The sequence below is a fragment of the Pan troglodytes genome, chromosome X (genome assembly GCF_028858775.2).
Source record: "Pan troglodytes isolate AG18354 chromosome X, NHGRI_mPanTro3-v2.0_pri, whole genome shotgun sequence".
NCBI classification, from domain to species: Eukaryota; Metazoa; Chordata; class Mammalia; order Primates; family Hominidae; genus Pan; species Pan troglodytes.
Window position 1 is genome coordinate 33,165,882 of NC_072421.2, and position 16,892 is coordinate 33,182,773.

Sequence of the window (16,892 nt, forward strand, 5' to 3'; positions counted from 1 at the left end):
TGAAATCCAATTAAAACCACAGCAGATTCTTTTTGGGGGCAGGGTTCACAAGCTGTTCTTAAAATTCATATGGAGATCGAAATGGCCAAAAGCAGTCAAGATAATCTTTAAAAAGGAAGAAAATAAAATGGCTTTTACTGACCAACTGACCAAAACAAACTTAATGTGACTAAACTCTAGACAGGCTTTTATTTGACTGTAGGCTCCTGACCTCTCTTTTCTTAGAGCACTTACTTTAGGGAAACTTGCAACCAAAAACATATTCTCTGCCTCTTTGAGATGTAAATCTTCTACAATCCGGGAATATCTTTCTCAAGGACCTAGGAGCTATCTCTTTGAAATGTAATTGTTAATGATAGCACGCCTATCTCCCAGTCTCTGAGGGACTGTAGGAGCCTAACTTCATTAAGCGCCAATTAACAATCACAGATTGCCTAATCACCATCCTAACCCCCTAATATCTTCCAGTATTTTTCTACTAGCTCTCCTCAGTGCTTAAATTCTCTCCTATCTTTCTTTCAGTAGAAATGATTTCCATCTCTCTCTCCTATGGCAATAGTCTTGATCCATATTTCAGTAGTCCTGACTAAAGTCTTTCTTGCCTGTTTGTCTGGTGCAATTTTTCTTTTACAATATTACCAGATACAGGCTGGGCCTGGTAGCTCACGCCTGTAATCCCAACACTTTGGCAGGCAGAGGCTGGCACATCACCTGAGGTCAGGAGTTCAAGACCAGCCTGACCAAAATGGTGAAACCCTGTCTCTACTCAAAATACAAAAAAAATTAGCCGGGCATGATGGTGGGCACCTGTAAACCCAGCTATTCAGGAGGTTGAGGCAGGAGAATTGCTTGAACCAGGGAGGCGGATGTTGCATTGAGCTGAGATCTTGCCACTGCACTCCAGCCTGGGTAGAAAAACAGTGAAACTCCATCTCAAAAAAATATTACCATATATTAAAATTTGTCATAATGCTATAGTAATTAAAACAATGTGGAATTAGCATGAGGATAGGCAAGTAGAGAGATAAAACTGATTAGAGTCCATAAACTGATCCATGCATGTATAGGCATTTTATTTCTAATATTTTCGTCAAAGATGACACCACAGAATATTGAGGAAAGGATGGTCTTATTGAAAATCTTTGCAATAAGACCATCCTTTCCTCAATATTCTACAGTGCCAACTTGTTGTTTCAGTTGGATCTATATGGGAAAAAATGGACATTCATCCCTTCCTCATACCTGTAATGATAGGTGGATTGTAATACGAAAGGTAAAACAGTTCCTATATAGCAACCCAGGACCATAGCTTCAGAATTTTAAAGTAGAGAGTTTTATTTTTAAACTGAGGACAAAAGTACACTAAACATAACAGAAAATATTGAAGTGAACTATGTTAAATTTAAACTTCTGTTTATGAAGAGATATATCATTACGGAGTGAAAAGGCAAGGTACCCATTCAAAAAGAAAAATGTAATATAAACAACAAAGAATATCCAGAATATATATATTTTAAACTAAAATAAATCACTAAGAGAAATATAGAAAATCCAGTAGAAAAACAGGCATTTCAGAGAAGAGTTCATTTAAATGGCCAATAACAACTGGAATAGTATTCAGCCTCACTGGTCATCAGTATATACAAATGAAAAATGAGAGATGACATTATAAAGTCACCAGAAAGGCTCAAATTAAAAAGTTTAACAAACAAGTATTCAAGAAGATATGAAGCAGTTTGTACTTTCATTTACTACTGGTGAGAATATGAATTTATAAAACTTTGGAAAACCCTTTGTTAATATCTTGAAAGCTAAATATGCATATACCCAATGATTAAGAAATTCTATTCTTAGGTAAATACCTAATACAAAAGTTTACATATATACACAAAAATATACGTACAATTTATGTTGATATATACGTACAATTTATGTTGATAGATGAATTATTTGTAATGCTTCCGAACTGGAAACAACCCCAATTTTCTGAACAGAATATGTAAAATGTGGAATATTCATACAAAGTAATTCTATCCAGCAATGAAAATTAATAAAGTAATGCTATATGCAACATAGTGAATCTCACAAATATAGTATCCAGTGAAAAAAGCCAGTTAAAAAACTGCATATATAAAAGTTTCATTTACATCAAGTTAAAAATATAGCAAGACTAACCTGCAGCACTATAACTCAAGATACATGTTACCTTTGAGGAGATGGGAAGAGTTTATGATACCATAGGGCTTGATGGAGGTTTCCTGGTTGCTGGTAACATACTATCTTTTTCTGTATGTGGAATCATAGTATGTTACTTCTGTAATAAGTCTTTAAGCTATAATTATAACTTACGTCCTTTGCTTGATACTTCAATTAAAAAAGTACCCTAAAGTTTGCATTTTTTTTTCAGAACCATCAACAGATAAACAGATAACAGGTTATATATACATAATGCAATGTTATTTGGCCATAAAAAGGAATGAAATATAGCTATTTGCAACAACATAAATGGAACTGGAGGTCATTATGTTAAATAAGCAGGCACAGAAAGACAAATACCACATGTTCTCATTCACATGTGGGAGCTAAAAAATTTGATCTCATAGAGCTAGAGATTAGAATGATAGATACTGGAGACTGGGAAGGCTGTGTGGATGGAATGAAGAGAGGTTGTTTAATGGGTACATACGCTTAGATAGAAGGAATAAGTTCTAATGTTCGATAGCAGAGTAGGAAGACTATATAATTATATACAACAGTGTAACAAAATATCACATGTACTCTATAAGTATGTACAAATATTATGTATCAATAAACTTAAAAATTTTTTGTAAATGTATTAACACTTGCATTCATAAAGAATATTATTGGCCGGGTGGCCGGGCGTGGTGGCTCACGCCTGTAATCCCAGCACTTTGGGAGGCCGAGGCTGGCAGATCACGAGGTCAGGAGATCAAGACCAACCTGGCTAACACAGTGAAACCCATCTCTACAGAAAATACAAAAAATTAGCCAGGCGTGGTGGCAGGCGCCTGTAGTCCCAGCTACTCGGGAGGCTGAGGTAGGAGAATGGCATGAACCCGGGAGGCAGAGCTTACAGTGAGCCGAGATCGCGCCACTGCACTCCAGCCTGGGTGACAGAGCAGGACTCCATCTCAAAAAAAAAAAAGAATATTATTGTTCCAGCATACTTGCTTATATTTCCCCTGTAATTTTGTATGGTGGGTATTATGATCACTGTTACCTTTGAGTTTCCTTTGATAATTTTTATCATGAGAGAATTTATTGTTCAACTCATAAATTATAAAGTCAGAATAGAAAACAGATTGAGTAATCCAGACATTGTGTTCTTTCAAATCTACCTAACACCCTATTTGCCAAATGTATTACAAGAGACCGTGTATTAACATAAATTGAAATCTAGCGTTAACTGTATACTTACAACACATTGGCTTTGGATGTTCAAATTTCATTAGAATATTCAACATTTATTTATACTTGATACAATGTGCAGTTGAAAAAACAATGCACATATCAAAGCTGATCGAAACATACTCAAAAGTTTTCTAATAACTGAATCATGTGCCATTTTATATTTAAGTAAATAAAAATAAAAATCCAGTTCCTCAAGCATACCAGTCACAATTCAAGTGCTCAAAATAGCCAAAGGTGTATAGCAACTTCCTTACTGAACAGTGTCGTTCTAGAAAAGAAAAAAATTTTATATACTAATGCAATCGAGTGTGACAGATGTTAATATATATATACTGCTTATATAAACTATATATATATATAAACCATTCTCTTCTAGAACAGTGTTGTTCTAGAAGAGAAAAATATTTATGTACTAATGCAATTGAGTGTGACACGTGCTAAAATAAATAAATATATATGTTTATATTATATATATTTGTACTTGTAAATTTAACTCATTCATGCAAATGCTATATATATTCATATATATATGAATATATATTGCATTTTATACAGATAGATAGTATTTGCATGAATGAGTTAAATTTACAGGTACGAATACATTACTGTGTTACATAGGTTTCTGTATTCCCCCTTTGCTGATTAGTAAACCAAAACTGAAAAAAATCACATAATTTTCTCAAGGCCACATAGCAATTTTCTACTATGAATTTGAGAGTTTAGGAGAAATCTCAGGTTGAGTTGTCACACATCTGAATACCAGTGTCAGCCTTGCCACCTGCAAGCTATAGGAACTTGGATTTAACTTCGTTATGCATTGGCTTTCTCATTTGTGATATAGGGTCGGCATTACATACAAAGCATGTAAAACTCCTGAAAAATAATAAGCAAGCTAATAATTATACTTATTGCTTCATCGGCAACAAATGTTGATGCTTAGCTTTGTGGATTATTTCCATCACATTTAAAGTTTTTTTAAAATGTATTTAATTCACCAAATATAAAATTAGGAACTAGAGTGAAACGTCAAAATTTCAACCATATTCCTCTTCATAAATAACTTCTATTTCTTAATTTGATAGGGTCTAACATTCTATAAAATTTTCTTTCTCATACTATCCCGAAGATATGTACTATAAAAATTTCAGTTACCTAACTGACATTTAGGTGATGAGAGAAAAATCTGACTTTATCGTCTTTCTGAACAACTACCTTTCACAGTATAGCATTTTCTTTCCAAGTGGCTTTGTTATTTTAACATTCTCTTTGTAACTGAGATATAGCACATTCCCTTTGTAACCTGTGTGATACTCATGTTTCACAAGTTAAAACTATTAACGACACTAACAACAATGTCCAAAGAGATGTTACCATTAAATGTCTGTCATTCTTATTGTCTAATTATCCAGATTTGTCACCTTTAAAAATTATCATTGTTGGTCAAAATAATTGGCAGAATGTAGTGTTTGATTTCTTTATATTTTGCCATTATCTTCAGATTGTTTTTTCTTACGAAAGTAATTTTGAGAATCATGCTTTTTAAAGCTGAAGTTCTCTACAGAATGAGGGAGAATTATGCTTCTACTAGATAAGATTGGGCAGTATTTCCTTTTATTTTCTTGCACTCCACCTGTATTGGAAGGGACATTGGAGGTTATCAAGTCTAACTTCCCACTCAGTATGTCACCTCTTTTAAAACATACTTGAAGATGAGATTCCAGTTTGTGTTAAATATTATTAATGAAGAACAGCTCACCACTTTCCACAACTCTTATTACATTGTAAGAATGCTCTGGGCTGATGATGATAATAATAGTAACTAATATTATTATTGCTCACTATATTTCAGTGATTTTTAAATGCTTTAGCTTCTCAACTACCCTTTTACCCTTTACAGATATCTGATAATGTAGGTTCTAATACAATCTTCATATTAAAGATGGGGAAACTAAAGCCAAGGATGGTTAAGTGACTTGCCCAAAGGTATACTGTAGACAAGGAACAGAGCAGGAAGGGTCTATTTCTAGAGTTTCTCCTCTTAATTACCTTACAACAAAAAGCTCTCCCTTTTAAGTCAAAAAATCTTTCTTGGAATTATATCCAACCGTCTGTTCATAGGTTCATTCAGTTATCTTACAAGAATTACTGATTACTTGTATCTGACAATGCAGGCAAGAATGTGTAAGACACATCTCATGTAATTTAGATTCTAATAAAAGAGTAAACCACATTAATATTAACTGCAAAAGTATATGATCGGTGCCCAAACAGACATAATTAGGGTACAGATATGGCACAAAGAGGGAGTAGTCATCACTAGGTAGAGTGGCCAATTTCATGGAGGAAAACTTGAAATGAGTTTTCTATACATAGATGAAATTATCAAAGCAGATCTTATGAAGCAGAGTCGTCTGTTTAAACCCGGTGGTATGTGCAAAGAGGTGGTAACATACAGGGTATCAGAAACAGCTTGTATGAATCAAATGCAGGTTGAGGGACATAAAGCAGATAACATGAGACAAGTCTAGAGAGACAGGTAGGAGTCAGGTAATCAAATACCTTGTAGGCCAAAGTATCAGAATCTGGAAAGTGACTCAGGATTTTAAGCAAAGGAGAACGATTAAACAGGCTCTTGGGAACCCACACTGACTTCAATGTGGAGATTGGATGGAAGAGCGGTAAGACTGAAGGCAAGGACTTTGGGGGCTTATGATATGGCCTATACCTTAAGAAATGTTGACAAGAACAAAGATGAAATAATAAATACAAGATAAGGTTAAGAAATAATTTGACATTGCATGCAAAGGGCTCATAAGGGAAAGGACAGGGATGAATTTGGGATGACTCTAGGTTTCTGGTACAGGTGTCATGATAAGTGCTAGTGCAATAACAAAAATAAGAAATTCAGTAAGGAAAGCAGGTTTAAAGGAAGGCAATGTACAGTGAGGTAAGTTTCATCTTGTTGAGTTTGAAGTGTTGTTTGGACTTCAAGGATATGTTCAGAAGATAATTAGAAGAAAATGGACTCAGGAAAGATCTGGGCAGAAGACATCCAGAGTTACCAACTTCTGTCTGTTTCTGATATTATGACATTTTGAAAAACCATAGAGAAAGTGCCTTCCTTTTTCACCATCACAATAGTGTTCATGTGCCATTTCCCTATGATTAGTTATTTTTTAATTAAATAATCACCCACTCTACAAATATTCTTCACAGGATGCTGCCATCTGAGAAAATCCTGCTAAGATAGAGTTCCAATCGTGGGCATAAAATACAGTGTATTCAAATCAGCATAGAGTATAATTATTAGTTCATGTAATCTAGACACTATATCACAGTCTGTGATTGCATTAACTAAGAATCTGTATCATCCTTAATATCAAGCTTGTTTCAAAGTAAGAATGTGCACTGTATCTCATATGTGCTTATGTTTATGTATATGTATGTATATACATATATATACATATGCACAAAGATGTACGTATGTATATATATAGAAACGTAAAGAGATGTATATAAATTTAACTATATACACATTTATACATATATTTTTATACAGACAAAATTACATGTATTTTTACACACTTACATTTATATATATTTACATTTATATCTATAGATGGGAAGTCAGACCCTTTGTATCTCAAACTAATTCAGTTGATTTATACTACTTGCATTTTTAAAAAGCAGCAACATTTCGAACTATAAACATGAGTTTTCTGACTTAAAACAATAGGATGTAACATTTGTATACGATATTCTAACTCCTCAGGACATAGCTATAAACCTTCTAAGTTAATATGGGAGCAGAAATATTCCATTAACCACTCCTACAGGGGCACACTTTACACAGAGCCCCAGCTAAATCCTCAAATGGCTTCCTTCCCCAGAATTTTCAGCACGTAAATCAGATACTAGAAAGGAATATATTAAAACACAGACTCACCCACGAACACTCATAGAGAAAGATAGACTCACCTTGCCAATAAACAGTATCACGCAGAGGCTTTGCTAAAACCTTTAGGAAAATCAGAATACCTCATATTCATTCCATTCCATTGGATCAGCCAATTTAATAAGTCTAACAAAATAATTTGTCTTAATACTACCACAAAGTATTTCTACAAATTGTTTAATGTCATCTGATATAAAGTTGGTTTACATGACTCAATTTTAGCGAATGTAGCTTAGTTCTTAGAAAACTATCTCATCTGCAAAAATTATTCCTTCAGGCAATAAATATGTTTATTAACTGCATGAGATAAGTGAGAAACCATACCAGTGAGCACGGCCTCATGTTTAATAATCTGATCCAAAATTGTGTTTTCCAGGTTTTCCTTCTTGAAAATAGAATACTTGTTGTGACGGTTAATATTGTGTGTCAACGTCACGGAATTGAGGGATGCCTAGATCGCTGATGAAGTATTGTTTCTTCCGGGTGTGTCTGTGAGAGTGTAGCCAAAGAAGGCTGACAAGTGGACCAGTGGACTGGGAGAGGAAGGCCCACCCTCAATGTGGGTGGGCACCACCCAATCAGCTGCCAGTTAGACTAGAACAAAGCCAGGAGAAGAGGGATAAAGTAGCTTGCTTGGTAAGTTTACTCACTCTCTTCCTGTGCCCTGTGGGGCAGTTGGCTTCCTCTCCTCCTGCCCTCGGACATCAGACTCCAGGACTCCAGGTTCTCCAGTCTTTGGACTGGGGGACTTACACAAGTGATTTCCCAGGGGCTCTAAGGCCTTTGGCCTCAGACTGAGAGCTGCACTGTCAGCTTCTCTGGTCTTGAAGCTTTTGGACTTGGACTGCACCAGGTTACTAGGTTCTCTCTTCTCCCAGCTTGCAGATGGCGTATCATGGGACTTCACCTTGTAATCATGTGAGTCAATTCTCCATGATAAACTCCTAAATGTATATTTTATATACACATATATACATCTATCTATCTATCCATCCATCCATCCATCCATCCAGTTGGTTCTATCCTTCTAGAGAACCTTAATACACTCTGTCTTTATCCATTCTTTATAATTATTTTTATTAGGAAAATCAAAATACGATATGATAGTCTTGCTATGTTGCCCAGGCTAATCTTTGAACTTCTGGGCTCAAGCAATATTCTCTCCCCAGCCTTCCAAAGTGCTGGGATTACAGGTGTGAGCCACTGTACCTGGCCTCATTCTTTTCATATACTTTTAATTCTCCAAAATATTAGGCAGTAACTTCAATATTAAAGTATTTTAACAAAATAATTCAAATGCCTTTTATATGGCAGAAATTCTCCTGGTTCTATGACCACACAGACCTTCAATACATCTATAGTTGGCTCTTAACTTTTAACTTGTACAGAATAACATACCTAAAAATAGGGTTTTAATGGTTTTGCTTTTTCTTTGGAAGACATTTTCATTAGAGCATCTTCTATAAGCTATGGGCTTAACCATGTTTCTCCTTCTTTCTTTTTTAGAAACAGTTATCTCCCAAGAACAAAAGGCTTTCTTTATGGTCTTTTTATAGTCTTTTTTCATGCAAGTTTTTATAAACCACGCTCTCTTGATTTACCATTTATCCATCCTAGAAACTCTACCCACCTCCACCAATCTCCCTTATGATGGCAGCAGCAGCCTGTCTGGAGCGGCCACTGCAAAGATGCCAGCTGCAGCAAGGGAGGTGTGGCCAGGGCTGTGCACTTTGTGGAGCAACCAAGGGCCAGGAACAAGCAGGAGCGCTGCTCCCTACTGAGTTGGCAGGGTGGGAGCCCCATGCTTCCAGGTGCAGCTGCAGCCACCCAGCCACAGCTCCAGACCTGGGCATTCCTGCGCTCTTGGGGGCCTGGGAAGCCCCCCTGCCTCCACATACTAAGAAGTGCCTGCTCCCACTCCCTGGCATCTCCTCGCTCCCCGCACTGGCTCCTGGGAGAAGCAAAGTTGCCACCAAGCCCAGGTGTTGTCGCAACCTGACTGGTTATGTGTGTGCTCGGGACAGTGCTGGCATGCCAGCCCCCTGCTGCCTTGGGCCCCTCTGGACTTTGGGCACTGATGAGCATGGGAGAGAGGCTGAGTGGGGACTGAGGATGGTTCGGTGTGGGCCTGCAGGTACCCCTTGGTATAAACTGCCTAGGCTACATGGATGGAATGTTGATGGTGGCAGGAGGCAGACTGGCTCCTGGGCAGAAAGGGGCAGATCCACGGAGAAACCCCTCCTTCAAGCCAAGAATGGCCTGAAGCCTGGGGGCTGGGCTGCCAGTTCTGGGTGGAGTTTGTGGCCCAGAATGAGAACTTATGGTGCTTTTTCTGGGCCTATCCATGGATGTCCATGGACCAATTAGCATGTACCTCCTCCCTTCCGAGCCCATAAAAACCCCAGACTCAGACAAACTTAGACATTGGGACTACCAGCCGCAGGAAGGAGCTACCTACTTTGTGTCTCCTTGACTCTTCAGGATGACCGGCCTGCATAAAGGAGCCACCCACCATGGGTCTCCTCTCTACTCACAGCTGCACACTCCCTGAGACGACCTGCCTGTGGAAAGGAGCTACCCACCATGGTATCCTGAGAGCTGTTCTCTCGCTCAGTGAAGCTCCTCTCCACCTTGCTCACCCTCCAGTTGTCCATGTACCTCATTCTTCCTGGACATGGGACAAGAACTCAGGACTTGCTGAATGGCAGGACAAAAAGAGCTGTAACAAAAACAGGGCTGAAACATGCCCCCCACTCACCATGCTATGGGCAATGAGAAACAGAGAAGAGCTGTGGCCTTTTGCAGAGCCCAAACCTTGGGGCTCCTCAAGCCAGGGTTGTGGCATGCTGTAACACGCTCCTTGGGGCTCTGTGGTTCCTGGTGTCTCTGAGCTTTCAGGTGCCACCGCGATCCCCTGTCCAGACATTGGTGCCTGCAGCAGAAGCTACTTGTGGTACATCTGGTCCAGCCACAGCCTCACATGGAGCTGCCACTAGTACTGGTGCCTGGAGCTGCCTTCCGCTGCAGCTGGCATGCCTGTCTGTGCACAGTGGCCAGGCCTCATGTTTGCTTGCTCACATACCTCTTACTGCTCCGTGCCTGGCTTGCCCTTGGCAGGCATGGGGATCCGGGCCAGTAGTGCAAGCCAAGCACAGCCTGCCAGGCTGAGTGGGTGGAAGGAGCCCAGTGGGCACAAGCAAAATCCAGACAGAGGTGCTGCCGGCCACAGGGGTTTCTGGGTGGCAAAGTGACACCCAAGGATCCCATGACACTTACATGCACTCTTTATCCATTTTCCTCCAATGTATTATTTAGATCTTAGCTTAAAGAAAACTTTCCTCAGGAATCATCTGTTGCGTTCAAAGTTCAGTCTAAGTCAGAGTAATTTCCTGTCACAAAAGCTTATTTTTTGCCTTTATAAATAAGTTGCATCCATTCTTTAACATTTGCTCATTTTTTAAAATACTTTATTAATGTCTATTTTTATACTGGATTGCATGTACCAAGAGCGCAGTTCCCATGCCTACCTGCCTATCATAGTGACCATGGATGACAAGGAATTAGCATTCTACTACAAAGAGGGAGCCTGAGATATAGTCACCACTGTTCCAGGGTTCCAAGGAAGGCAGTAGGCTCTCAAATTACCCATCGCAACCAGGGTAGATAGTGACAAATTCTTTTTTTTAACTGTCTTACCTGGTTACCCAACACAATCCCTGGGACATAGTAAGAACATAACGAGTACTTGTTGAAAAAAATTCAACTGGGATGTGGAATGCTTAGAAAGAGATGTGGTAATGACCTCTAAAACTGAAGACTATATAAATGACCAATTTTAGTTATAAAATTTAGTTTATAAAAATATTTCTCAATCAAATTAGTTAACTGGCATCACTGCCTATGAAACAGACTCTCTGGGCACTGACATCCTGGAAGCCTCTAAAGTTAAGGACAAGACTCTAATCTGCGGTAACATTGCTGAGGGACAAGCTGAACCTTTGAGAGAAAGAATCTAATTATCGGAGAGTACACTTTTCAGAATATTACACTTCATAAGCTATGTCATCTTTCAGAATCTCTAAGCATATATTCTGACCTGTCTTTGGTTTTCTTCAAACCTTTTCCAAAGAAGACTCTAAAAGTATTTTAAAGTTAGAGAAATCCTAAAATATCATCATAATAGAATTTACAGAATAAATCAATACATGCAGATACATCCTATTGGAAGTATTTTTAGAGTTCTAACTCAGGGTGTTAAGTATGCATCTCTCTTCCTTATTGGACTAAATGGGGACTTCCCTTCCTACTTTCCCCCATCTGTACCTCTTTACCAAAGACAGCTGGCTATCCTTTTTGAGCCTCTGGATGGCATTTCAACAGAATTGTAGTGCAATGGATGAAGGAATTGTGGTGATGTGGGATGCCAGGGCGAAGGAAGAGAAGTTGTGAGATGGGCACTCAACACTAATAGGTTTTGAGGAATAAGTTATGGATAGCCAGACTCTGCTCTAATAAAAAGCCTGCTAAGATCCTTCTCTGAGTCCTGATGATTGTTTTTCTTTTAGGGGATCCAAATACCTGTTTCTCTTTCCTGTAATTCTTCTAATTACGTCTACCAGAATCCCTCTCAGTCCAGTATTAAACATATTAAAGTCCACAGTCTCTGAAGCTACCCTAGAATTATAATATACCCAGGGTATTTGTGTTAAATTTATTTTTTTTATGTTTTTATACTTTATCAATCTTTTAATACTTTATGATTTCTCCTTACTCCTCCTTCTGTACCATCTTCTCGTCCTCTTCTTCTTGCTTTTAAAAACTAGGTAAGACAAGATTATATCACTTGCAAAGAACCTAAGAATCATCTCTGTTTCAAAGTCAAATGGAAGCAGAGCATTCCACGACAATTCCAGCCAATAGTTAAATAAAGTATAGAACTCAAGCATGGATTCTTTTGGGACTGAGGGAACTGATGGGATGGAATGAAAGAAAAGTTATAGCAAGGGCTTTCTCTCCACTTGATTCCTTTTAATGCTGCCCTTTCAGATACTAGTCTAGATTATCTTAAAGTCACATGACACTACAGAGCTATATAGAGGCAAAATGAGAACATCAAAAGAGGAAAGAAGATTGAAGACAAAAGAGGAGGCTGGAAGGCAGTAGCCATTAAAGGGGTATGCAATCATGGACAAATGCAGACAGAGTTTAAGCAAATTAGGGATAATCAGTACATTTACCGATATTTAGTAGATGTCTTTGGGCCAAAGAAATAAAGGCAGAAAATAAGGTGAAAATGAAAGCAAGTAGAAAACAAATACAGAAGAGTATAGGCCCACCATACAACCATCTGTGAGTTCCACGGACTGTTTTTCAAGATGCCTAAACCACACAAGCATCACCTTGGATGAATTATATTGAAAAGCTATTCACGCTGGGTCAGCTAATGATGAAATGGGTGCTTTCAATTGTTATTTTAAATGGAAATACTCCATGCCTTAGAAAAATGTCTGCATTTAAATTTTTTTTTAACCAGTAACCTCCCTTCAAACCCTGCTTCCCAGCCTTATTTAATATTAATTGAAATTTTCTGGTAAAGTATTAGATTTTACCCATCTGCAGTTAGTTACTATTGTATCAGAATTATGGAATTCTTTAAATCACAGCACTTTAGCTGATTATGAGTGTGTGTATGTTGTACACATATTGTATTCTAAGTATTTTAATATATAAATTGCATTCTAAATTTTTAAAATACTTTTCAAGTTATATTTCTTTTAAAGGACATATTTAGTTTACTAAGCAAAATAATCTGACCTTAAGTTGTTCTTCCAAAGCAGCAGTTGCGTGGTCTCCACTAGATTCATCAACTACCACCACCATGTGAGTGAGAGAATTGACCCTGACTTGTTCTTGTTCTAGATCTTCTTGAAGCACCTGAAAGATAAAATGTTTTAAAGGAAGTTAAAATGATATTCTTACATGTGTGTTGAAATGATTTGCTCTCAAATGGTGAAATTTATTTCTGCTACATCTCAGGTAATCCTAATTTTTATTAAACTAAAACCATTCCAAGCCAATTTTCTGCTATGACGCTCAGCAAAATTTATATGTTCTATTGTTAATTTAACTGGAAAGTATGTAGAGAAGACAAATGTTAAGAAAGGTACAGCAGGATGTTCTCCTTCTCGTCCCACCCCCTTTCTCCCTTTCAAGGAATTTTTTCCTACAACTATCAGCACTTCTGGCATTTTCAGGCTCTTCTTCTCTACTGAACTTCTCCATTACCATAAAAATAAAACAAACTCTTGATCCAACAAACCGGTCCTGCTACTGTCCTATTATGTGTTCCTCTTCACTGAAAAAAAAAAAAAAAAACAAATGTATCCTATAGTTACTGTGTCTACATATTTATCCTACTAATCACTTTGCCCACTAACCCATTGAAATATCTTTTGTAAAGGACACCATCAACTTTCATGTTCCTAAATTCAATAACCATTTGTTATAGCGTCTTACTTGACATGTTGATTACTAACCTAATTGGCCACTCCCTCATTCTTGACACCTTCTCTTGATTACCCTCCTACCTATGTGCTACTTTTTTTATTTTTTTTTCTATTTTGGAGACGGATTCTCACTGTGTCACCCAGGGTGGAATGCCAATGGCATGATCTTGGCTCACTGCAAACTCCACCTACCAGGTTCAAGGGATTCTCCTGCCTCAGCCTCCCGAGTAGCTGAGATTACAGGTGCACACCACCACGCCCAGCTAATTTTTTGTATTTTCAGTTGAGACGGGATTTCACCACGTTGGCCAGGCTGCTCTCAAACTCCTGACCTCAGGTAATCTACCCACCTCAGCCTCCCAAACTGCTGAGATTACAGACGTGAGCCACTGTGCCTGGCCTATACACTACTTTTTAGCTCCTTTACTCATTTTTTCTCTTCCGCTCAAACTACAAATCAGATGTCAGTCCGATTTATAAAAACCAATAGATTTCTATCATACTAAGAAAGAAAATTTAACTTCTCTACCTGAAATTCTTATATGATCTAGCACCTGCCTACCTCACCAGTCTAATTGTATACCATTCTCGCCCTCACAGTGTTTCAGAATGACTTCCTTTGTCTCTCTTCCAAAAATGTGTCAAGCTGTTCCCTCTACCAGGATTGCTTTTCTTCCAGATGTTTAAATCATTTCTTTATCATTCAGGACTCAATATAAGTGTCACCTACCTAGAGCAGCTTTTCATGATCAAACTATCCAATGTTGCTCCCTAGTAATTCACCATTTCTGTCATTTTTTTAATCATAGTATTGTCACTACTCAATAATTTCTTATGTATCAGCTTAGTCCTTTTGTCTCTACTTACTATAATAGGCAGTCCACTAGAACAGAGATGCCCTCTGTCCTTCTCACTATGTATTACAAGCAAATAAAGATCAATAAACATTTGTCAGATAAATGGTACCATGTGGGGGTTTGGGGAAAACATGCAAAGATGAGTTGGTTCCTTCCTGATTGCACAAAGATTACAATATAATAGGAAGAATTAGTGATTTTTGGTGTAATCACAATTACACTAACCTCAACAGAAAATAACCACTTGGTCTCAACTGAATCCTGGGATAAAACCAGAATAATTCAAATATTGCCTTTCTAACTTACAAATGTGGCTCTGAAAAAATCATTTCCCCCTATTAAGTGAGGCTGTCACAAAACAGTATTTCCAATCTTTTTAAAAACATGATGTACAATTATTTTGTAATGATGAACAGGGGTAAACACAGGAATAAATTAGGGGTAAACAAAGGAGGCTACTCTAGAACGAAGGTATGTTGCCTGGGTGCTCCAGATCCCATAAGACCTTACCCTGTTACACTATTTATTATTGGGATTTCTCTGAATAGCTATTTGAGACTTCTAGCCAACTACTTTGTTTCTTAGAACATTTTGTTACATAACACAAGAGTGGAGAAACAAGTTTGGGACATTTCCCGTTACTTTCTGGCAAACGTGCTGTCCCTACTTGCAAAACAACAGTGCTTAGCACCTATCAGTCTAGCTCTTAGGTATTCAAACTCTATGGCAGGTGGAAGGGAACTTATTAGGATGGCTGAATCACAATCTCAAATGCATGAGCATTTTTATCCTAGGCTTCTTATTTTCCAAGCCTCAACATTTTAGAACACTATAAAATCACTTCTTTTTACTTCGTCTCTCTAGATTTTCATACTACATTTTCAAGTGAAGCAATTTAGAATAAAATGACTATGCATCTATTTTGTGTGTGCAATCTATACTGCCTATCATGCCTTTGACATTCCAGAGCTTATAATGGTTAATAAAACTCTTTTTGCCATGAGGCCAAAAACGGAAACATTAAAATTCAGAGTTGTCCTTGACAGTCATGTTGAGTCTGTGTTTTCTGAGTTATATAAGACAGGACTGGGAACATTTTGAAGGTGTCAGCCAGGAATGTTTCAAATAACAATTAAAATGATAATTTGGTGGCCAGTGTATCATAAGCTGGTTTTCTGAATTTAGTCAATTCTTTTCTGTCCTTAAATGAGTATATATAATTACATATATTACAAAATTACAAGTAAATAATGCCAGCTTTCATTTTTACATGTAAATTGCTTTTTCACAATTTTAATATATTTTACTTAAGAAGTGTAAGAAAAACATTGGATCCATGGAATGAATCCAACTCTTATTGAGTCTTTTAAAGTCTATGTGATCAAACGTACTATATTCTCCATTACTTACTTGTTCTGATTTTGTTTCGTTTATCTATTTGTTTTATAATTGGAAATGGCATTCTTGCCATATTGATCAAGGGTTTATATTTTATGCTTGGCAGAAGTGCTAACGTAAAGTACCACTAAAGCGAGTTGTGAGATGATAGCATTAAAATCAAACACAAGAACCCTCTGGACTTACGGTGAGTACAAGGAAATAAAGGAGTGGGGAAAGGCTCTCTACAGTGACTAAGAACGTTGAAGAGTCCAGAGTGCTGGAGTAGATTTGCATAAGGTACATTTGATTTAATGTTATTTCCAGTATCTCTTCTCCTCTATAACTTTTTAAAATTGTATTTCTTCTTTCTCAGCTAATTAGGAATTAAACTAAAAAAGGTTAAACTGACTTTTTTGAGCACACTAAATAGCTGTAAGACAAAAGCTATGGTAAAACAGTAAGCACGTCTCCTATTTTCTCAGACTTCAAATGTGAAATAAATATTAGTGAATATAACTGTATTAGCTAATCTCCTTAATATCAGCAAAATACAAATTATAAACTATACAACGTTCAGGGTTTACTTTTACACTGATTCTTACAAGTAGCAGAAACGCCAGACATAAAAAGCTGGAGTTAAAAAGTTCAATTGTTCTGCCAAACTAGGAATCCATGAATAAAGGCCTTGATCACTGGGGTAAAGAATGCCTGCCTGTTTCTCCAGCTGCAAAGAAATGAATTCTCAAGAGTATTTAAAAAAAA

General features: G+C 37.4%; 1 protein-coding gene across 14 annotated transcripts in view; it reads right to left on the reverse strand.

The window, feature by feature from the left end:
• Window positions 1-16,892, reverse strand: part of DMD (dystrophin) — a 2,616,526-nt gene that overhangs the window by 1,462,998 nt on the left and 1,136,636 nt on the right. For all 14 annotated transcript variants that reach the window (XM_063804906.1, XM_063804905.1, XM_063804907.1 and 11 more), the window contains one exon: window positions 13,202-13,321. In XM_063804906.1, the coding sequence (XP_063660976.1) occupies window positions 13,202-13,321 (120 nt within the window). The remainder of the gene's footprint in view (window positions 1-13,201; window positions 13,322-16,892) is intronic.